Source organism: Morone saxatilis, unplaced genomic scaffold (genome assembly GCF_004916995.1).
Source record: "Morone saxatilis isolate NCDOM2014 unplaced genomic scaffold, NCSU_SB_2.0 Contig0, whole genome shotgun sequence".
Lineage (NCBI taxonomy): Eukaryota > Metazoa > Chordata > Actinopteri > Moronidae > Morone > Morone saxatilis.
In genome coordinates this window covers 11883299-11908178 of record NW_023339650.1, presented here as the reverse complement: position 1 = coordinate 11908178, position 24880 = coordinate 11883299, and the positions used below count along the sequence as shown (strand labels likewise).

Sequence of the window (24880 nt, the reverse complement as noted above, 5' to 3'; positions counted from 1 at the left end):
CACACACACACACACAGTGCTGACCAAAATACAGACACAGACAGATATGTGGACTTAACCGTGGGAGGCCTGATGTACAAAAAAATATTATAAATTGAAAAATGCCAGAACAACAGAGCCAGTTGAGGCACCAAAAATGCGAGTGTGTGTGTGTGTCTGCGCATAAAGATGATTAATGAGCAGAAGAGCGATGCTGTTTGTTTAAGAGTTGTACTGCGGGCAGCATGACGGGCAGAGGGGGATTGTGGGAAAATTCTATGTAATGTATATTCAGAACTATCAAGCTCATCAGGGTGAACATGTGCCACTGCATCTAGGGTAAACAGAGTGTGTGTATGTGTGTGACAGATTCATAGACAGAAATAAGGAGATAAAAAGGAGACTGTGTGTACTTTAGTATTGACTAAACAGAAGGAGACAGGGCAGAGATTTGTGTCGGTCTGTGTGTGGTATGTGATCTGAAGGTGACAGATGGCGCTTGTCGCAGCTTCAGCAGTCGCAAACCGTTTACCCAGGAGGCATTGCTCACAGGGTTTGTTTTGATGAGGAGGAGCACCAAAAGGAGATCGCATTACCACTCACTCATCGCTCTCACATGGCTCGGCCAAATCTCCCCCTTTTCCCTCCCCCTTTCCTTCTCTATCCAGATTGTCTATCTCCTACATGAAGTACAATAAACACACCCACTGCTTTATTCACAAACACACTTCTGCGCTTCCACTAAGATAAACACACATTTTGTTGCTTGTTCCTGCTCTCCCTCTAATACACACACATTTTTCCTGTCACACACTGCAGAGGCTGTGTAGTCGCTTCCTGTGCATAGAGAGGGTGCTGACAGATGTGGAGGTAGTAGTGTGAAGGAGACATGGATCGGAGAATGAGCTTGATCGGGGAAGGGGGGGGAGGCAGGTTGTATCTGTGGCCAACACTGACAACTGCAAGATCCCCCGCAAAGATCTGCCTCAACACTGATAACAGCAGAAAGAAGGTGTGATAGAGAGTGAAAAGTTGGGACAAATTCTTAAAAGTGGGGCCAAGAGGTCAACCTCGAGGTGAGATTTTGATAAGCAGCTTCTGTTTTCTCTCACGTGCAGGTTACGCTTTCAAACAGGCCCACATGCATAAAGAAGCTGAGCCAGCGTGAGTTATTTTAAGTGCAAGATCAGTGTTGCTCTGAAGACAGTGTCGCTTTCATCCACACCGACCACCAGTCACAACCAGAGCTCTCTGAAGTTTACCGGACTGACAGGCATAACTGTGACACCAAGTGCATGAGAATGTTTCTTGTCTTACCTCCATGGGTCCAAATGTAAATTCAAGTTATCGATGTGATGTTAATAAGAGGATACTGAATAACTGATCTGATTATCTGTTGTATGATTACTGTATTTTGCGTAAAAGGGGATGTGAATTCATTATTCCTTTTTATAACTGGGTTTTGTTGCGGCAGTTTGTCACATTGTTTATTCTGTCTCATATTTGCTGCGTTGCATTTACACCCACTTGAAAGTGCGCTACAAACACCACAGGCTCTAATGCACACTGTAGATCATGCACTCATCACATGAAAAATTCCACTCACGACACATGGTTTATGTTTCATGTCAACCAGCTGTCCCTCTCAACTTTCCGATCTCTGTGTGCCATATAGGAATGTGTTAGTACAACCACTTTACTAAAGAACCCTTTGAACGAAAATAACATATTCAATCTTAAACCTCTTCAACAGTAATAACTCACCACCCCCCCCTTGGAGCTGGTACAGATTCAAAAACTTGCTCAAGGACACGGAGCGGAGCGGTTGCCATTACTGTGTATTGAGGCCAGGCTTCACAGCTGAAGGATGGAAGCCCTACTGCACCAAGTTTAATGGAAAGTCTTAATCTGAATTTGGCAAATTGGTAAGTCTAAAACTGCACCACACAAAATCATATTAAGAAAACTTTTAGCTATGATTACTCTAATTTTGTAGTCTTTCCCCCTCTAAAAATGGGAGAAGGATTTTAAAATGCCATTGTGAGAGAAACAGCTTTTTAAACTTACTTTTTTTAGTTCTAGTTGCCATCCACTTTAATTCAAACTCTAGATGACAGAAAGATTTGTCTGAAAAAATAATAACATTGCAACACGCGATCAGCTCACCACAGTTGTCCTTGTTTGTACTGGAAGTCCCATGTATAGACAGCACCTTTCAGCCATAGCCTAAATCCTTTATTACAAGTCCTTCAGCCATAGAAGAGATTTTTCATGCTTGAAAATATTCCTAATGAAAGGGATTAGGAACGTTTTCTAGCATGTAGGTGCAGAAATAGTCTAAGACCTTCTGATAACAATAACTCGTCTTATGTGCTTTTGTACCTACTGTTAATCTCTGCAGTGGAGTTCTCCAAGGAAGACAGGCGTAACACTATGACGGCAATTAAAGCTTATGGACAAGAATTTCAAATATGTTTAAGCAATAACAGCAGGGCAAAAAATATTGTAGAAACAATTTTTTTTTTATGTTATCAGCTGTTAGAGCCAAATGTTTCATCCTCCGACCCAGACTATATTGACCAGACAGCAGTTAGACATAAATCTGTTTGCTGGAAAAGTACAGTATGTGATCAAACATGAAGACCGGCTGTCCAATCTTCCAAACCATATTACGAATGATCCACTCTCAATGCTAACTGTATTAGCTTTCCCCCTCTTGTACTAAATACATAGGCACTCCTAAGTACCCTTATTACCCTAACATTAAATGTTCATCCTGTCCAACTCACTTTACTCAGCGTCTAAATGGCCTTGCACGCTGTCTGGCTTTTGACCAGCAGTTCCCACAGTCTGTGAGCTTCCAGACACCACTTTAATGCATGTGACTGTAACATCACAACTTTTTCTTTTACTAGAAGTTGACATAATATGGGAAAGCAATGTGCTTATAGGTGTGAAGTTGTGCAATTAAATTTAAAATCATGACCAACGTTAAAATCCCTTGATACACAATTCCAGTTGGATGCAATATTAACCACACAGAGGTCTCTAATGCCATGTTGATCATGCTATAGACTAATAAAGTCCTTCTAAAAAGCTCAGTGTCCAAGGCAACCATCATCTGCGCAATGACTTCCACAAAGCAAGAAAACTATGAATGTAAACATAGATGTCTCTCCAGCAAGGTTTAACACACACTTTGGGCCCACAAACACTGCACTCACACATCAAACCCATAAACAAACACACACAAGCACAAGCACACACACCGTGCCTATAGTTAAAATTTATGAGGCATAATCTCCCCAGCCTCACATATAAACAAACTGTAAAAGTGAACACACTGTGATTGTGGGTGTATACATGTTTGAATGTAAACACACATGGGAGCGGGGAAGTGTGTGGAAGAGAGACAGACACAGAGAATTATTACAGTAATCATGCCACTTAAGCAGTCACACATGAAGCCTGAATGTAAAGAACACATAACTGGTGTAGAAATCTAATCTGGAGATAACATCTCTGAACTCACTCTAAATAGCAAAAGGAACATAAATAGACTGAATACAGTCTGTACATGAAAACCTGGTTCTGTGTGTGTGAGAGATAGAAGGAGAGGGAAAGACCTGATAGTTCAATACTTGTCTCTTTTCATCCCTTTCTCCAAAGAGACACCAGAGACTTTAATTACCTGCACCTGTGAGCACACAAAGAGCCCCACCCACCAATCTGGCTGTGGACCACACCCTTGTTCCCACGGTAACCTGCTTAAGACCCTACCACATAACTCCCTCCCTCCCGTATGGACACAAACACACACAAAAAGTCCCAAAACTGTACAAAGTGTACACAGACGCCAATTAAGGGGGTCAGAAGGTACAAGAGGAAGATGTACTCACATCCAGAGAGTCCTCGTTGACGATGATGAGGGACATGCCGTGCGTCACCAGACGACAGGAGTAACCTGAGAAACAGAAACAGATAGTGAAAGGTATAGAATGGGGGATGGCAGGGGGATTAGATTTACTCAAACCCAAAACACGGTTGAAAATGTACAATTGGACACAGCTATCTGACCCTTATTTATAGTTCAACTACATCATGCGCCAATTACAGCAAAAGAGAGCACCTCAACCACGTAAAGATTGGAAAATAAAAGACGATTTGTACTGAACAGTTTCAGGGGATGTCCCAACTTCTTAACTAAGAGCGTCAAGTATCTACTCAGAAATGTTAATTTTTCCAAGTCTTGTTTTTGTGGACATCTGCCACCAACTGCCTCCACAACTCCCAACAGAAACCCAACACACTAGCATCACTGCTGTGAAACTTTTAGTTCATTCTACCCTGGCACAATTCACTGAGAGATTGGAGACATGTCTGGAATTTCACAGCCCACATAATGCCTGCTATTCTTCTAAATGATTTCATTAACTTCACAATACATACTGTTTCTTCCAGTGCTGCACATCGGGCTGCAGTGACACGGGGACTTCCACACCATCGCTGAATTTGCCCACTTGACTGACACATACTCCTCTAAAAGCACCCTCATACCCGATAAGCTGCTCTTACTTTCCTTCTGCTTGCAGGATAACTGTTCTTCTTGTAACCTGTGTTTATTTTAAATGCTTTCACCTATGTTGATGGCAGTCTCCTGCTTGTCTCCAGTGAGGACCCAGATCTTGATGTCAGCCTTCATCAGAGTGGCAATGGTTTCTGGCACGCCAGCCTGGAGACGGTCCTCTATGGCTGTGGCGCCCAACAGCATTAAGTTCTGTTGGTGGAACAGAGAAGCGTGACAGATAAAGGGACAGAAATAATTTGAGGAAATTCAAAAAGAGAATGAGAACAAAATATGGCACAAAAGAGGAAAGTTGGTTGAAATAAATCATATTTAGGCTACAAATTCAGCCAGACATCACCAGCCTGTATGTGAGGGCTCTTTCTTTCTGAAGAACATCATCCATATCTAATTTGAGGATGAGAGCGATGCCAGCGAGCTCAGTTGAGTTGGTACGGCAGCTCAATTTGGACCTCTGTACCAACTCTGTGTCTTCGTGCCAAGATGTAACCCATTACCTTTCCTCCCCTTGCTTTAATTTGTTCAGCATTTAAATGCATGTGTACCCTCATTAGACACACTCGGACGCACACACAAACACTCGCACAGACACACAACTTAACACTACTGTGTTGTTGACTCCAGTTTTATGGGGCTTTTGGCAGGCTGGTGCAGGTAATTACCCTTGTGGTCTCCCAGTCTGAGCTCCCCTCCTCCTCCCACTTCCTCTTTTTTTTTCCCCCTCTTCACTTACTTTTCTCACCTCGGCTCTCTACGCTAAACCCTTGGTTTTCCCACCTATCAGTTCAACTCTCTTCTGAATATCCTCTCAACTGAGATCTCTGTAGTCTTTTTTTCACCGTTTCCCCCATTCAGGGCTACCCCTCTGACAACCAATACAAGATTTCCACAATGTCATCCTTTCACATTCTGCTAAAAGAAAAGACACACACCTTAAAAGGAAAATCTGACTGAGTATTTCAATTTATGGGCCTGTGATGAGTAATGAAGGAGCACCGTGTTTATTGATGGGTGGGACTCAATGGAGCCACTCTGCCACCTGCTGGCAAACATGTGTGTCTGTGTGTTTGTGTGTATATGTATGAGGAAAACTTTGATCTTTCTTCTGGTCACTGTTATACTCTAATCAATTTTATCTCTGCTACTTTAACTAAAAATAAACCTGCCTACAGAGAAAGAGATGGTGTGTTTACCTTTTCCAGTAGTTCATAACACTCCTCTAGTTTCTGTGCACGGTCTTTGAGCACAGTGCTGATACGATTGTATTCCTTCAGCCACTCCTGGTAGGCGTCTTCCTCCAGGTCCACATAGGCAAAACACAGAGTCCTTAGGCCTGGAGGGATCGGAGGAGGATAAGACGATCAATCAGTGTGATCATTGAGCAAGAACAGATTATTAAATGGGAATGAGTGTTTTTTCATTGGAAGTCTGAGAAGCAGACAGAATGGGATACACGGAAACAGTACAAACAAGTATCTTTTGAACAGAGAGAAACTCCCAACTATGGCTTCTGCTCCCTTCCTCTCCCTTTCTCCTTTTTCCCCCTTGTTCTTACCTTCAGTAGCAAATGCTTCCAGATGAGCAAGAGTTAAATCTTTGTACTGGGACACCTCAGTCAGACGTTCAAAAATGACATTATCCTAAAAAGCAACAAAAGAAATTCAGCATTAAATAAAAAATATTCACCACCATTCAGAGTGCTGAATTAAAATTATAATGAGATAAACATACAGCTCCTTTACAGTACAGCCGTAGCTTCCCGTCTGGGGTTCTGACCACCACAGACATACGTTTGCGGTTACTATAAAGGAAGCAGTGGCTTTAGTTTCAAAAACACACTACAGTCTTATATTACAGAGTATTTACTGACTGAGAAGAACATTTATGTGAGTATTACCTGGAAAACTCCAGCACGTTCAGCAGCTCATAACTCATCTCTTTTCCTCTCTGAAATACACAGTAAGATGTCAGCTCCTAACTTTGCTCCTAAGCAGCTATTACTGCAATAACACAAACACTTACAGCTTCAATTATGACTGAATGGGGGGTTCTTGCAGTAAAGACAAAGCCGAGTCCTTTGGCCCCTTTGACTAGCGCTCCTTCATCTGGCGAGGAGGCCTGGAAAATTATCTGGTCTTCCTCCCTCTCTGGGACCACCGTGTGGCACACTGCCATCATTGTCAGGAACTCACAGATTTGAGGTGATGTAGGCTGATACAAACAAACAGAGTGGGTATGGTTTTTTAACAACATCCTTTGGTTATTTTTAGGCAGAATAGGTTTGCTTCAAATGAAGAAATATGATTAAAAAAAACTTTAGAGACACCTACGTGGTTCTTCTCAATGTTTTGGATGAGAGTTGGATCATCAAACTCTGTAGAGTTATTGCTGCTGGATGGCAGATTGCTGTGAGACAAAAAGCAAATCATGATTGGAGTTATTGTAGAAAAAAAATATTTTTGCCATTAAAATAGCACTAAAGAGGTTGTGTCAATTCTTGTTCAGATCAAAGCACACACAGTACATTCATTGCCTCAAAGCATGCAGAGGCTAAAATGAATAGAAGAACATTAGAAAGCGTAAGAGGGTTGAGAAGGTCAGAGAAGGTTACCAACCTGAAGTCCTCCATTGAACGATCAACATCAAGATCAGGGAAGTGGCTGCAGTGATGAATGTGGTTGTATTGCAAAAGGAATCAATAAGTTGATGAGTTGATTAGTTCATTTGATTAAGCATGCAAGAGTTTAATCAAATTAATTAATAACAGTTAAGCTTTACAAGTTAGTCTAGGACATTGATGCAAAAGTGAATTAGTGGCTTCTGAGCTCATTTTCTTTTAGTAGGTGGCTCCATTTACAGATAGAGCTAAAAGGAAAGAATGAATCTACAAAAAAAAAGGAAAAAAAAAAAAGAGAGATGACTGACCCATATGTAATTCCAGCAATGGTACACTTCTTAAAGTGCATGACGTTACAGGTCAGAGTTCCTGTCTTGTCGGAAAAGAGATACTTCACCTGGAAAAGACAAACAATAAGTAATGAAAGGAAACGCAGCATGTTTTAACAAGCATCTAGTGTGTGTGTGTGTGTGGTGGTGTGGTGTGTGTGGTGTGTGTGTGTGGTTGCTGTGTGTGTGGTGTGTGTGTGTGTGTGTATCTAATGCTAATCTGGGGCATTCCTACTTTCATCCTATTGCCACTGATTATGAGGAGGAGGAGGAACTGACCTGGCCTAGTTCCTCATTAAGATTGGACGTTCGAGCCATGGCCGGTGTGTCTGTCTCTGAGTAGTACATCTCCACGTCCTGAGGGAAAACGAATACACAAATAAAGTCAACAGGACCATTTGAATAAGCGCATTTGAAAACATGCATTACAAAACACACATACCCAGTTGATGAAGAGGGCCTGTGTGAACTTGACCACCTCCAGTGTGACCAGCAGGCTGATGGGGATCAGGTTGTTGTACAGGATGATGAAAGTCAGCAGGTTATATGCAAAGTTAGTGGAGATATCACCTGCACAAACACAGAATATTCACTTATTTACACACCCTTAAATTCACAGGTTATGAAATGGGGTATGTGTGTGTTTATTCTCACCAGCCCGGGACAGGTACCAGCAGGCATCTTCTGTATGTTCCCTGTTCCAGATAGCAGCGCCCACAGAGCTGACTAGGGCCATGACCAGCAGGATGCCAAACAAGACCAGGATCTGCATGTTGGTCACTCGCTCCACGTTAGAACGCTTTAGCGGTGCCTTGGTGGAGTTCTGGGAAGGGGACAGGCCAATAAATACAACGAGTATAAAAAACACTTTAAGATAGTGCTGTATGAGAGTGCAGTTATAAGAGTTTCTCTGGGGAGAAAAGGTCCACTTGCAGCATCCTTTAAACACATTTGCCTCACTAATTTAATTGTCATACACAGCAAACATGAAACTCAGAGCAGCAAAACACAGAAAAACATTTAAATGTTTTTAGCATTTTTGGCAGAAGAATGTGTAAGCAATCCAAACACCGGGAAAGATTAAAAGTACCTCTCGGCTTGGATGTGCTCCCAGTTAAGAATGTCACACAGCTAATTAAAATCCCTATATAATATTCTTATGAAGTTCACAAGGAAAGGAGATTCTAATTATTAAAAAAAAAAAAAAAACAGCCTCCAAAATTCTTTGGCTCTTAGGTGTTTTGAAGACTTTTTAAAGCATTACACACAGTTTACTGAATTCAGACACGACACTGGGGTTTACCTGCATCAGTTTGGAGTCATGGCCAGTGTAGACAACAATTCCTGCAACCCACTGTGTGTTTCGGAGCTGGGCGCCGCGCAGCAACACCTGGTCTGGACCAAGAGGCGCTGGACTGAGGAGAACAAGAGAGGTGATAAGCAACAAAAGAGGCAGATTAAGGGCGACCTGCATTATGCTTATGCTTATGTTAATCAATAACTGATCAAGAAAAAATTTATTTGTGTGTCTCACTTCTGGTTCTCCAGCCGCAGTGTGCCAGTGAAGTCATATAAGTGTCTGTTGGGGCCTTCGCACTCCAAACGACCAGACAGAGCCATCAAATCCTCCAGGGTCTGAGCACCAGCTGTGAGTGGGAGACCCTGGAAAGAAATTCATCAAGTTAACTAAAGGAGGGTTTATTGAAGGAGAAATTTTATCAAACAAGATTATGACCAAGTACACTATAGAGAACCATTGTTCATAAAACACTAATAAAAACAGGAGATGAAAAGAGAACAAGAACCACAAGTAACATGATGCCACATGAATGCAAATGTGAGGATTGTGAGGAAGTTAGGTTTCATTTGATACAGAGTCCTGAAAGCTGATGCCCACATTTTCCCAACATCTTTTATTAATTTGTTCATTTGCATCCAAACAGTAAGCAAAAGTTTTAAATGTTTCTAAAACAACAAACTCTACTAAAACCTCAATCACTGACCTCCTTTCAGGCGAGCTAGCAGTCCCTTAAAATGGGTGACCCACCACATGATGAACTATACACATACTAAATCTAAATATGGTTTTATTTTAGGCATTATAGTGTTTATACAATACTTCCTGTCAACGACCATTTGCAGAATCCATCCATCTATTGAGAAATCTGAGTAACTGAGAAATTTTCTCCTGCATTGTACCTGTCTGATCTTCAGGTTGGTTTCTCCATCCAGGTTGGAGGTCTCAGTGTAACACATGGCCTGCGGCTCGCTGTGGAGAAGAGGCAGAGTTGCATCAAAATATTGTAATGCTTAAAATTATTAATCATCAATCAACAAATCATTTGAACATCATTTTGAACATTGAATAATCGATTACAGTATTCGCTCTTCAAAAATTACTTATGATTATGACTGGGTTTTTTTTTGTGCAATTTAAAGACAATACTTTAGGTTCCCTTTATATAAGGTAAGAATTCATTGCTACATTTTATATACTACACAATTAATCGATTAATCAAAAGACTAGGAAATGCATTGATTGATAATGAAAATAATCATTAATTGCATCCCTAAGAAGTAGTTCAACATGCAACAAATGAACATATATATCAACAGACACATACACAAATGTGTCCACACAAACACACACACACACACTGTCTGACCTGGAGGACACAATAACCATGTCAGCTGGAAGGTGTTGGCCATTGGTCACCTTCACTATGTCTCCTACTGCCACCTTGTGGCCAGGACGCAGCAGTGCAACAGCATGCGAGAGAAAAAGAGGGGTGTTAAGGCAAAGGGTAAGGGGTAATAGGAGGGGTAAGGGAGGAAGACAGAGAGAGGGAACAAGAGGCAGGTTAATTAGTGACTAATCGAGAGACAGCCAATAGAGTGAGAAGAAGACTTAAGATAAAGTGACAGTGAGCACAGCAGTGCAGAGCTGTTTTGACTGCGCTGCAACGGAGGCAGACTAGAATAGGGCACAAAGTTCCCAAGCATGTAGATAAGGGAGAGAATGAGGAAAAAAGGAGAACTTGAGGAATTTCCCTTTTTTCAAGGTGACATGGTACAATGCTGGAGCAGCCACAGCCAGTCAAACAATATTAGCCTTAAAACGTTTTTTAAAACTCTTATTTTAAGAACTTTCCCCATTACAAAGAAAGAATTACTGTATATGATAAAATCAGAAAACGGAGGTTTGGGAAAGTTTGTTGCGTTAACATCATCAGGACAGACAGACTAGTTTAAACACAATCAGTGTGCCACATCAGGTACGGTAAACCATTCAATCTAGGTCTTCAGGTTGCTGAGAACTGGAGCCGACTTGACAGACTTGTTTTCCCAGAGCCCAAGAGCGGAGATAATCATGAGTATATGATGAGCTGGGATCTGGGAAATGTTTACTGCTACATTACTTATGCATAAACGCACCTCTTACTTACGGGACTCTCCTTGCAAACGAAGTACAAGGGCACATTTAGTTGGAGGCCAACTACTTAGCACAATCTCACTTTAACCCAACCATTACTCTGTTAGCAAGGCAGGTCTGAACAAATCCATTCACCTGTTATGACCCTGAATAACAAGGGAGCTAAATTCCTGCTCCACACTTTTGTCGCCCACATAACAAGGACAAGTTTGATTTGATTTGACCTGGTGGAGTAAGAATGTACACAGCTGGACTTCAGTTAATGAGAACACTCTGAAGAAGAAGACCAAATCTCAAGGAAATAGCATTTGTTGTGTAAGAGCATACAGTGAACATGCATTGTACTATGACGACCAAGGGTTCATTTCACTTGGTTCAGACCAACAGAGAAAACCTATATTCATCAGTGCCTATGTGGAATACTAGACAAATCAAGTCCAAAAACAATAAACAAACTTAATTGTTATCTGGCCCTAAAACATCAATACTAATTGGATGAGTATCTTTTTACTGTCAGGGATCCAAAGCAGACAGATCCTGACCAAACACAGACTGAGTGACTACAGACTAGCCACAAGAAGAACATAATAAAATCATGGAAACTAAAATGGGAGAAATAACAATTTGATAATCCTATAGTGTCATGTCATTTTATTAGTATTTTAACAGATTTAGTTTTCTCTGTATTTAGAAGAAATGTGTCTTTTAAGCTTGCTTTTCCTAGATGCTTGACGTATTTTATGTTCAAGTATGTTAAACCTAATTGTAAAACTGACCGAGGTAGAAAGACAAAAGCATAAGAGTGATGAGTGATGAGTGAGAGAGCAACAAAGATGAGGTCTGTAATGATAGTGATACCTGTTTCCAGATGATCGTCTGCCAGGATCCGTTACGCAGCACTGAGAGACAAGGACAACACAGCAATCAGTCAGCCTATAGAGCAGCGCTCATACAGTATTCAAAGCGACTAAACTTTTGTCTGGGGTCCGCACTATAGTGAGTGACAGATAACAGCTATTCACTCAGCCATGAAAGGAAAACAAAACCCACACAAATAGACACAAGCACACTCATGGAAAAGCGCACAGACAGTTGACGCACATTAACAAGCACACACACGCAGATGATACCTGTTGTCTTCTTCTTGTTAACTGTGTTGTCTGCTTTATGTCTTTTCTGTAAGGACACAGATAAAGATGCATTAGCTTTTAAAATAACCATATGATGTCTCTCTCCTACATTTAAAGAGTTAAAAAGGTAGTAACTCCTGCCCATAGAGCAGGTGGTGCTCTGGTACTCACATAGTCCTCTATGATCTCTTTGATCCCGGCCACAGTGAGGATGAAAATGAGCGGGACCAGCGTGGTGTAGCGACCGGTCGGTGATACATCAGGGATTTGCTGATGAGAATGAAGAGAAGCAGCACTCAGAAATCATTACTGATAGTGAGTGTTCTATAGCTTAATGCACTCATAATGGACCATCACAGTGATAGCACAGATAAACATTAGTTGTTAGCTATTCAGAATAATCGGTTCAGGTAGCAGAGAGACATATCTGTTGAGACAAATTACACAATGTATGTGTGCAGTGTACGGTATAATGAATCCTTGATGAGTGGGCATGATGGAAGGCAGTTGGATTTTTCATAAGGCTCACACACACGAAAAATAAAACCCAAGTGCCCCTCTTTTCCCACCATCCATGGGAAAGAAAATATTGTCAACCAATCAGATTGTGACTACGGCATGGGATTAGTGATTATCTTCTATGATCAAATTCCTCCTTCATTTTAAATGTTTTTAGTTTAGTTAGTTTGTCTAAAAGCTGCTCTAATGATGAATAAAATCAATACGCTATATTTAATTGTGCAAATGACTAAATTAGTAATATCTAATAAACATGTATTGGCATATCCATTCTGGCACAAGCCTGTAATTTGACCCATTTGTAAAATATTAATTTCTCATTTTTATCTTGTATACTGTTCCTTCTGGCTTTCTGAGGATATTTACCAGATCTTAACTTTCACCATCGAGAAAACCACTCTCACTAATCTATAACTCAGTATTTCAAACATATCTGGGCCTGTGGGAATCCTGGTATGTTTTAAAACTGACTTTTCAGGATCTATTATCTAAAGGCTGTGTGGGCCACAGAATCAAACTGAAAACAAACAAACAGTGCTGACTGCTGTTGTTAGCACTTGGTGCGTGGGGTTTACCTGCATGAGTGCGATGAACAGGAAGAAGGCGTTGGCAGCCCGCCTGATCTGCTCATACAGAAATCGGGGCAAAAAGGTGAGCACCCCATACTTGGTGGTACTGCAGAAGAAGACAAGGAGAGAGGACACTTTATTTTGTTTACATGCAAACAGATGGAGGCAGAGGCAGGAAGTGCATTAGCAAAAAGTAGGAAAACAAACATGCATACATTGTATGCTAATGATTTTCTAACCTGACACACTCAAACAGCATTATGTTAAATGCTGAATAATAAAAGACTGTATGTGGGTTTGTGCTCAGAGAGGGCAAACAGAGTCATTATGGGCTGCACACACATCACACCTATAAATGGACCAAATTTAGACTAAATTTAGATCCAGAACCCCAGAAAATAGGTGCAAGAAACCTTGGCAACCACAACCTGTCTGTCAATCAACTGTATTGATCAGACAACTGTATTGATTAGCCTTGTTATAGCAAGGGGCTACCGTAAGAGCTTTTAGAGAGGCTAAAAATAAAAAATAAATCAACCTTTAAGTCAAGGCCTGCCTTGTTTTTTTCCTTTGTGGCCTGAGTGAAAAGTGAGAGCTTCTGCAAAAGCATTTGTTTAATGGATAGTGTGTGTTTGTGTACGTGAGTGCATCAAGTGCGTGCACTGAATGGCAAAACACACGCCTCAATCACAGTTCAAAATCTCCTTGGAGATGAACCCAAAACCACTTTTTCCAGCTGCCTAACTTACACAGACACTACAAAGAGCAAGACATTACACACAAAACAGAGTAGCAACAGCTGTTAGTCGGTCACTCTCTCTCACACACACACAAACACACACACACACACACACACACAGTCCTGACCCTTAAGCTCTGGATACCTCTGCGTTAGTGATACTACACCTATGATCCAGCAGATAAAGCTGCCTTAATCTAATCAAAGACAAGTGATACCAGGACACAGACGAATATGACACACACGAACACCCACATTTCCACTTGACCAGGCAAAAATAAAACCCACATCTGGCAGTGTTATTTTTCATACTATAGAAGTCTAACTTGCTGGTGGTGTTAACAGCTGTAAGCTGCAGGGGTGGTGCTCTCCTGCTGCTGTGTGGCTTTTTCATGTTTTTTTATAAAAAAGGTCAATGTTCTTCATACATTATAGGCTCAAAGAAAACACTGGACTGGAGTCAAAGAGGAGTAGGGTAGACATTAAGTTGAAAAATGCAAGTGTCTGTAAAGAAATGATCATGTTCAAGAATAACCGAGCAGGTTACTTGCATTTGTGCGCAGGAGAGTAGCCCTAATGTCCAGGTTGTATAAAAACAACTGCATACAATGAAATATAGAAGTGTAAGACCTAGGGAATGGAGAGGAGGTGAGTTGAGTGTACAGATAAAAGCTACAAGGCTTTAATCTCTGAAAAATCAATAAGGCTATTGAACCTTTAAAACATAAACTAAAGAGTTACAGGAACACAGGGACATCAAAGGGCATGCCTCTGGAGCCAGAGTGCTTTTGACTCTCCAATCAGCATGCAGCGCGGGCAGAACACCACACGTGATCCAATCAGATCAGCCAGGCAGCACCCGCCTTAATCTTATTTGTAGAGCTGAAATAGGCTCTTTTAAAAGTGAAATTGAATCTCCTGGCAATAATGAATGCCACTAACGACAAGCCTTCAACTGATGAAAACATGAGCCTAGCTCTCCTTATGGCGCCAGGCAGAGTTTGTACATACAAACAGGAATAATAAAAAGGTATAAATTAAGTTGGCGTCTGTCTAAATGAAACTCTAATACTGTTTGCCTGACTGCAACTTAGCATTTAGGACCACAACTGAGCCTATAAAATATGCAGATGACAGCTGGGATGATGTTGATAAAAGAGACTTCTGTACTGGAGCACATGCCATTCGGCTGTGCCCATGACCCTGGCTATGACATAACTACATGCAAGCCGGAAATTCACTCAGATGTTCACTGCTGAAACACAGGGGGCCACCAAGGCACACCAGCACAATATGTGAAATAATGATACTCTTATGAAGTATGGTCTAAGATTTGTAGTCTACTGCTTGCCTCAGCTGCTCAGACCACAGACAGTCATGACTATGAAAATCACACTTCCAATTTCAATGTCTGAGAAATCAAATCAGACAGATTTTATTCTCAGTGAAATCCAGGGTCATTCATTCTACATTGACCCCTGAAAATTTCTCAAACAACAAACACACAAACTATACCTTTGACCAGATAGACACAGCTTTCCGTAATTTATGAAAACAAATGTAAGTGTAGTTACTTTACGTTTATTGGCAGCCTTAAATATTCACAAGGACATATAGATTAGGCAATGCGACCATGTTAAGTTGTTAAGCCAGCAATTCTCTACTGAGAATTTCAAGGTGGACTTCAGGCAGTGACAGACTCGCCCCCTTGCAGCCGCTGCAGTTGCAAATAATCACCTAATAGGTGAGTTATTAAATACCATTATCAATAGTTTCAGCTATCCTATATAATTAATGTTAATGTAGAGCTTCAAAACACTTTCATTTTCAGTTCCTTTTTTTTGCTGCGATTTAGGGCTAAACTAAAAGAAAGAGATATCATTATAAGAGAGGAATCTCAGTGGTCCAAAGTCTACTTGTAGCACATGGGGAAGCAAAACATACAAAGTCCATTTAACCCAACAACATGGGTGTAAAACCTATCTGAGCAAATATCCTCATTCTTTTAGCAAGACACAGAATCCCTACAGAAAGCTGACCTCCCTCGAAAAGGCAAGGAGCAAAAAAAAAAAAAAAGTAGATAGCCTATAGTCCGCATGAGCATATCACCTTCTCATTAAACACAAAGTAAACAAAGATATATATATTTAAAGATGAGCAGAGATTTCACAAATCTGTTGATACATATATTTTGCTGGGATTAAAACTTCTGGGAAACAAAGCCATCTGCATAACTCTCTCCCTACTGGCCATTCATCTATTAGGCTTACTATTTATACACAGCTGACTGTGAACACCCAACGAAAATAAAAAATCAGTGCATACAAGCCAACACAACATGCATCACAGTAAACCGTGCAGTCGGTAAAAGAGTAGAGGGGACACCTACCTGACATGGTTGTCGCAGAACTTGGTATTCTGAGGCCGGTTGAGCAGCACCGTCCGCGCCGTGGCGTCTATGGGATCCGCCTGGGAAGTGGTCCCGGACATCTCATCATCTGCCTTGCGGTAACCGGCGGACGAACAAGCGGGTCCTGCACCGTTGGATTGATGGGAGAGAGGCGAGGCTGAGTGAATGCGAGTGAGAGACAGTGAGACAGAGATAGAGACAGAGAGGGAGAGGGAGTGAGAGAGAGAGAGAGAGAGAGGGAGGGAGAGAGAAAGAGAGAGAGGGACAGAGACATAGACGGGAGACGTGGTTTACAGTTCAAAAGCGAAGGCGACTGATGAGTACTAGAGGCTACTGTATGCTGATGTATGCTGAAGCCGGTAGGGACGATTCAATGACGTTTTCCGTTACAAACAGCCCCCCTTGTCTTTCCGTATTATTGTGCAGGTACCGCCAATGCACACACGCGCGTTTCGCGACGCCCACGGGACCCCCCGGCGTATAATGGATGTGCTGAGGGATGCACAATGGCGAACAAACACACCGGGGGTTGTCTGTGTTGTTTAGCACGTCAACTTGTCCATATGTAATACAGAGAAGACCCGGTGCACGTCGCGACTGTCATTAAGCTGCCTGTAGCTTATCTTTCATTTTTAATTTACTGTTTTGTTTTTTAAAGTGAGATGAGAGGATGCAACACGCTTTTTCTGCAGACTTCCAGCCTCCCCGCCCGCCTCGCTTTGTCATCTCCAACCATTTTAAAGCGTCGTGATCTCCGCTTATTCACCCACGCACAAGCTCCGGGAGCAGGGACATTTATCATCCCCGAGTGCCTCCAACAACGGGATACAATATGTGCACTTCTGCAGAGACACTGTGCGGGAGTGAGAGCAACGCAAACAGGTCTGGACGCCACAGTTTACTCAGCTGCTATAATAACGCCGAACCTGGGCAAGGACAGATGCAGCAGCGCGCCCGTGCGTCCTCCCTCCTCCTTCGGCCTCGCTGAAGAGGAAGCTCCCGGCCCTGGTGAAAGATACTGGCCCGCCAAGCTCCACTGCCGTGTCATCTGGCCACCTGCCGCCTCGGGAAGCTTTTATCGGGCGCGATTTGGACGATCTCCTCCCTCCAATTTGATGCTGGGCGGCTCACTGCTGCAAGTCCAGACAACGAGAGGGAGCCATATGGAGCTCCTTCAGTGCCGCTGAGGGGGCAAAGCCGGGGCTCCGCTTTTAAAGGGCCAGAAGCCTGATATCGCCTTAAGTCTTGTGGTCAGGCACAGATGGGTCAAATGACATTCCTGAGGCCGGAGCCATCCATCAGGAGATCACTTCATGTGGCTTCCCCTCCACTGTGATGCCTGAGCAACAGCAGGGTTCGCCTACAGGTTTCTGGTCTTCACATCTTGATCGTTAGTTTGCATAAATGCAGATAGTTCATGTGTCATGTGTAGTGAAAAAATATAATGTTATCTAGAAGGCATTTATCTGGTAGCCTTAGCTGCATTTATATGTCCACTAGTCCTTAAAACGTGCCTATTCTTAATCGAGTTAGATAAAATGCATCACTACACATCTCCTAAAATGGATTATTGGATTATTGGAATTCCTCTTCGGATACTTGTATCATTTCTTGGGATCTGTGCATGGCTGTCTGTGTGCAAGTCTGTGAGTGAAAACAACAACAGGCTAATTGCATAAATAATTTAGAAAAGAATAAGCACTGCCAGGGTTTAGCAGATTGAATTTCCACAGTCCTGAAACTCTATTTCTGCAGCACTACATTCCTACAATAGGCGGGTAATTCTTTCCCCTCATAAATAACCACAATTCGGTTAATATCATTATATTCCACTCAAGCTTATTGTTCTAAAGTAGGCGAGGAATTGTAAATTGACCCAGATATAAGCCAGCCGGGCTTATTTACTGGATGTGCGATCATCACTACAGATCCACTTTTATATTGAAAGAGACATTAAAAGGACCGGTGGGATGTACCGCTCGCCTTCCAAGCATATAGGAGAAACTTCGCTCACGGTGGACGCAAAAAGTATTTTGTTTGTCCATTCTGGGGGCAGGTTCGACAGAAGAGGCCTCGCTCCCTCTATACATAAAAACAGCTCATTCTAAGATAATGGAAACACAACAATTCTTATTTTTTAGGTGATTATACACTACTGAAAACAAACTTATAAATATTATATTCTATTTCTTCCAGTAGATCTTGACTGACTGATTTGAGTGCAACTGGGTTATTTTGGGTTACGTCTTTGTTTTTCTTACATTTATTAGAGTTAAACCTGTCAAGTTCCTTGACACTCTAACTCTGCAAAAGAAACCTACTTGATATTTAACACCGTTAAAAAATCCAACCTTTGTATAGTGCTATTTCACACCAGCCCACATAATGTCCACAGAAGGTACAGAGCAAGGGTCAAAGTCTATCCAAGCAAAATGATAATAAGCAGCCTATCCCATCTCTATATCTCCTGACCAGGCTATTACCTCTGGACCGAACAGAGCTATAAGTCACAATCACAGCTCAGCAATCCACACCACAAACGGCACTGAGGTCAGGATAACAAGTGATTGTAAGGAAATCAGTAAGGGTGGTACAAGGTTAAAAAGGTAGTGTAGGGCAATGAACTTTGTTACCTGTAATGTCACCTTTTACTTTCTGTTTCTCCTTCCATTTTATAGCTTTTGCTTTTGCTCTTGAATTATCTACTTTTTCCTATACCTTGTAACAGAAATCCACCTTTTAACCCCTCTAGACTCAACCTTTCTAAGCAGATCAATAATGGCTTTCTCAGCAGCCCACTTCAGCTCTGATTCATTTCTGAGGAGATCAATGCCTCGGTTACTCATCTCTGATGGAGTAGAGGCACAGTCACCTCCGTAACTCATTACTGACATGCCTCCAATGAGTCAGCAGCAAACCCCAGCAGAGCACAGCCAGGTCAATTACACATGAAGCAACTCAGGCTAGCCCGACAGGTACCATAGGTCTGATAACCTGCGACCAGAACAGGTAAGACTAGACTGATCCACCCTCAACTAACCCTAACCCTGCTCGCAAGATACTACCAGCTACCCATCTGGTTGGTGAGGCTCAAACAAGACTTGTCCCCTTTCTTAAGAACAATCCTATGCACCAATAATCAAACTTCCATCCATTATGTAGAGAATTTTAAAAGCCCTTTCCCTATCTCTCTACCACGAATACACGTGTCATTAGAAGCCTATTAAGCCAAACACATCTAACACAATGGGTAGATAAAATTACCTGTTCCAGTAAGCAAAACAAGTGAAAAATGCAGTGAAATCCATCATACATGTCTCTTGAAGAAGATGCCACCTAATCAGAAGCTTCATAATATCTTAAAAAGGAATACTGACTTTTTGTTTTGGGCTGAGCCCAACTGCCGTGGCTTCGCGCCAAACTTTAACTGTTAAAAAGCAGACTAGGCTTCTAAATAATTGAAAGCGGCAGGCTGCATAATTCATCTACATTTCCCAGTATGTCCAGAGCATATTTCACCAGACACTCTGCCAGGGTGCTGTGCTCCAGCCTTCACTCAAGGAACGACTCACATGTCACACGGCGTCTCCCTCAGTCAATTAGTACGATTGCAGAATTGTGTTTAAAATGGCACAAACATAGCTTTTGAGATGCTTACACATTTAATTAAAACATGTCTATTAGAGATGCACCATCTTCCAAACACCCAGCGCAAAGATGTGCCAGAAAGGAAATATCTACTTATCATACCAGCAGTTATAGTAGAGTAGCTACAATTATCCCCAGCTGCCGAAGCACTCCCACCCCCACAAGCCACATGAGGACCGATACTCTGGCTGTTACCACATTTTTATTATCCTAATAAGTGTCAAAACAGTGCATGTCAAATCTGAGTATATTGCATATACTGTGCTTATTTCATCCCAGCATGTTTTGTCCACCTCTCTTGCAAACATGACCGCAAAGTTTTTGGAATCATTCCCCCGTGACAGCAAGGTCTCTGGTTTTAATCCTCTAATTTACACAGGTGTTCTTGAGCTAAACACTGAACTAAACCACCTCACTTATTTCAACAACTTCAATTAAATTAAATAAAACATAAAACATCTTCCCCCATATGCCTCAGTCCAGTCCCCAATCACACTGTGTGGTCAGAAAAGCATTACCAACAGAGCGTTTTCTCCTTGGATGACCCCTACGTCCCATGGCTGTCCTGGTCTCCTAGGTGACCTGCAGGCCCTATTTGCCGATCCTGGTTGACCTATCCTCAAACGTTCCCAGTGGGTCCATTTTCCACTGTAACGGAGTAGGGAGTAAGGCAAGAAAGCCTCTTACGGGCCAAGTGAGCGAGCATGCTAATCCCCCCAGTGTCTGCTCTGCAACTTCACCTACTGCTAATCCATAACCTGATAATCCTACAGGTGAGACTACAACACGCACACAAACACGTTACACTAATGTATGCATATGCACATATACACACACACACACATTGACATTGTATTATGGACACACTCTCTCTCTCTCACACACAAACACACACCCAAACACAGGTGAGCATACATCTTTTGATGCCAGAGAACATGCAAAGCCCCAACATGCAGCTACTCCCCTGCCCCCTTTCTAAATCCAGCTCAGTCACTTGTGTGTCATATATGCATGCAGCAATGTTCATGACATGTACATGCTCTATTCGGGCACGCCATGTCCATGCATGCATGTGTTGTGTTCTATAGCATGCATATGAATTCACATTGAAAGTGTTGCTTAAAAACCCCGTTGCCTATTAAGCCGTCTTCATCAGCAGTCGGACATGTTTGGTCACACCACCATCTACAAGCACATGCAGTGAGGGTTGATTCCTGTTCAGCATTCATCACTCCAGGCCCCAAGGAGCTACAGATTATTCAGGGTCCACAGGAGGAATATAATGTCTTAACCTTTGCAGACAAGAACCAAGAGACACTCTTGTAAGTAACTGTCGTAGCTCTTGAGGGCCGGGGGTTGGGAGACACCTGCTGCTAGCCGTTGCGCATGGCCGCATGCACCTTGGGACTCCGGACACATATGGGCGTCATCCAGTCTAATTCGAGCAAACTCACTTTTGTCAAACCTGTCTGTGAGGCAGGCACGCATGGTAGCCCCGGTGCCTTGGCCTGGGTCCTGCAGTTCAGAAGCCTCCTGCCTAAGGGTGGTCAACACTAACTGCTCTGTGGGCGCCAGAGAGGCCGCGGCAGGAGAAAACAACACACACAAGACAACAAGTCAATAAACACATACCGCACACAACACATCCATGTGCCAATAACTGAACTGCACATGTGTTTGTATTTGTCTGTCACTGGAAGCATTAATAGTGAGATGAGATTGGTGCCTGAATGAGAAAGACCGAAAGAGTTGCACACAGATATGGACTTTGCAGCTTGCCCAAGAGTGCCCCCCTGTGTCCAACTTGTGTAAATACCTCCATGCTGCAATTTATCAGGCCTCTATCTCCCAAATGGCATCTTCAGTAGCTTGGCAGCCATGACGACCAGTCATTATCTTCCCAAAACAGATGTATTGTTGACAGTTAGCTGAGCTGCATGACTTGCATTAACTAGACAGACACATCAACACCACACCACATGTGCTCTTACATCTAAATACAGATCCTGTGTGATGTCCAGGACAATCTTACAATTTGTTTAGTTTTATATTTTAACATAGTTAAAACTAAAATGCTTTCTCAACCAATGTGGGAAAGGGTTCATGTGTGTTTGTGAGTACTCATGTGTAAAAGGTGCTATCAAAACACACCTGTTTATGGTCTTCTTAAACAAATTGTTGCTTTGTGAGAATGTATTTGAGAGTGTGGGTGAATGTGACTGATTGGTAGTGGCAGATGTCATTACCAGGGATGTGCAGTTCGCTAATTGGAACAAAGAATCAAGAGGTCAAGCTCCAAGAGATTACAGTAAAGGTAGAATAGAGACTGCTTTAAATATGGCGGTGTAAACAGTCTTATATAACATTTAGACCCCATTAAAGCAAAAGACTCCACTGAAGTTACTGAAAGCCCCACATCAATTGCTCTGAGACAAACAAGAAGAAAACTAGTGAATCTCACAATTAAAGCTCTGCCACATGGCCCGATCAATATCGCATAATATACACGACAAACAAACAAGTGACAACAGCGGCGTGAGTCACTTGTGAAGCCATTTGATATTCTACTTAAACAAGTGTTGTGGACTTTTTAAAGACTACACATATGCTTCTGCCTTTAGAAACCTGTGACTTTTCTTCTGGGAAAAATGTGCTGCCCCAGTGTGAAAAGACCCTGTGGTGTTTGTTTGTTTTTAACAACAAATAAATATGGGAAACTCTAGCCTGAAGACAGCGTGGCCCAGTTGGCGCTCATCTCTGCTCACATTTTGCCCTGCTTTCTATTTCTGGAAGCTGCATGAGGCATGCAGCAACACGCACACACACACACATATATGCGCACACACAAAACAGCAAAGCAGCCTGACAATATGTGCCAGTCACTATTAAAAGCCACTGGATGAACCAAACACATGCTCCTCTCTTCTAGGACAATCCAATCCGATGTCAGTTTGCCATGTGTGAAATCATCTGACACAGCCTTGTGTTTCAACATCCCCATTCTCTCTCCAGCTCCTTCTCTGGGGAGAATATGAGCTATTTTCTCCCCAAATAAAGAGTCTATAGACCCCGCTATATACAGTGTGTCATGGAGGGTTTATTTAAATGAACAGCCTCTAGCAGACACGGGGCCTGTGTCAGCCAGAGCCTGAGCCATCCCTCTCCAACACGTGTGTGTAAAGTACTGTGATGTGAATACAGGCTCTGGACATAAGGTGAGGTGAGATCCATTTCCGGACGGGCTCAGAATAAAGAGCGCTCTTTAGGCGGTCACGTGTTTTTTTTTTTTAAGTCGGCGAGGTAATAGGCTGTTCTTGTACTGATCTATAGGAGCTTGGGTTTTACATTTGAAATGCAAATTAACATCCACTTATATCTAGTTAATGTGTACGTAAAAGCATGTCAATGAATCATCATATTAAGGCAGTCAGCTCTTGTGAAAACACCCCATATGATGCGATTCAGGAGCTCTAGATACAAGAGGCTGTTGCAACAACATTATATAATACCACAGTGATGCCATAGGAAATACAGCACATTCCTTAAATAGTGATAAGGTCACACACATATAACATACATCACGTTCACCCTATCAAGAATAAACATGCCGTTATCTTTTCGTGATGTTAAAGCACAGCACGGGTCCCTACATGTATCTATATGAACATACCAGCTTATGCAAAGAGCAGGCGGTGCTACCTGAAGCAGACACCTGCAGTCTGCTTGCCCTTGCATCCTCAACCGGTGCCAAACAATAAATAAATAAATAAATGAGTGAGGCTGGAGGATAAATACCGGTACAGCAAGTCAACCCACATGCATGCCGCAGTCCCGGGCAGCACCGATCCCCCGTTGATATGCCAAGCACATACGCACGATTATATACAGGCCCTCTCCAATAAACAGGCCCATTATTAACACTCACATTAACCAGATTTTGCAATAAAAGGTCACGAATCAAACGGCGGCCGGAATCTCGGTCGAGCGAAGATTTAATAATAAAATATGTTTGTTTGTTTTGGAAGCTTACCTCCCTCGCTGTGTATCTTTTTGGCTCTCCGGTTGAAATACATCTTGCTGGTGGTGAACGACTGTCGGTGAGGCTGGGACGAGGAGGCCGGAGCGGTGGCATGCTCATGGCTCACCGACCGAGCAGGAGGGAGCTACTCCGGGCCCAGACTGCCGCTGCTGCCGCTCGGGGATCATTATTTCTCGGATGGACCGCGGAGGTAATGTTGTGAAGGGCAGCTGCTTCAGCCAGCGTCAAGTTAGACGGGAAAAGGAGTGTGCCACGTCCGGTCACTGCTTTCAGAATAAAGTAGGTTTAGAGCCTGTCAAGGGGGAGGGTTATAAATCTTTAGTGTTATTAATTAGAAATGAGACTTTTAGCTGTTATTTGGCTTTGACACATTAGGTTGATAGTATTTGGTTTGGCCACATTATGTAGATAAAATGCTACTTCATTAAAATGTATTATATATTATGTATATTATAATGTATATTATATTATTTTTTCATACTGTTTTTTATACTGTCTTTATACTGTTTTTTTCTCTATCCACTTTGCTGCTGTAAGATTGGAATTTCCCCATTGTGGTAACCCATCTTATCTTATCTTATTATTAATTATATTTTCTAGCCAAATATGCTGTATTTATCAAGTTCATATATTTTAATAGCTTTCAGAAATTATATCATTAAATATCCTAGGTGCCACAGTTTACTTCTTTTTAACATTTAATATATCAACACAATGGATACAAGCCAAAAATGAGGCTATAGGAAACATAGGGCATTTAAAGGAGTCACATTTTACTGTACATCTAAATTGCCTTCATCACTATATTATATTGACAATAATCTGTCAAAATAGTCCACATTACGCTTTTTGTGACACAATCAGATTTTTGTTTTTATGTTTA

The 24880-nt window shown here is 42.1% G+C and overlaps 1 protein-coding gene across 1 annotated transcript in view; it reads right to left on the bottom strand.

Annotated features, from left to right (window-relative positions):
• Positions 1 to 24210, bottom strand: part of atp8a2 (ATPase phospholipid transporting 8A2) — a gene marked incomplete in the record, with an annotated part of 42176 nt that extends 17966 nt beyond the window's left edge. Inside the window, 24 exon segments of the mRNA XM_035654945.1 lie at positions 3879 to 3943; positions 4618 to 4756; positions 5758 to 5897; positions 6120 to 6204; positions 6296 to 6365; positions 6462 to 6511; positions 6587 to 6775; positions 6895 to 6970; positions 7180 to 7224; positions 7490 to 7578; positions 7790 to 7867; positions 7953 to 8080; positions 8165 to 8333; positions 8814 to 8925; positions 9045 to 9172; positions 9710 to 9779; positions 10177 to 10250; positions 11802 to 11842; positions 12074 to 12119; positions 12245 to 12343; positions 13168 to 13267; positions 16290 to 16467; positions 21413 to 21520; positions 23989 to 24210. Of these exon segments, the coding sequence (XP_035510838.1) occupies positions 3879 to 3943; positions 4618 to 4756; positions 5758 to 5897; positions 6120 to 6204; positions 6296 to 6365; positions 6462 to 6511; positions 6587 to 6775; positions 6895 to 6970; positions 7180 to 7224; positions 7490 to 7578; positions 7790 to 7867; positions 7953 to 8080; positions 8165 to 8333; positions 8814 to 8925; positions 9045 to 9172; positions 9710 to 9779; positions 10177 to 10250; positions 11802 to 11842; positions 12074 to 12119; positions 12245 to 12343; positions 13168 to 13267; positions 16290 to 16467; positions 21413 to 21520; positions 23989 to 24031 (2322 nt within the window).
• Between the last annotated feature and the right edge of the window lie 670 nt (positions 24211 to 24880).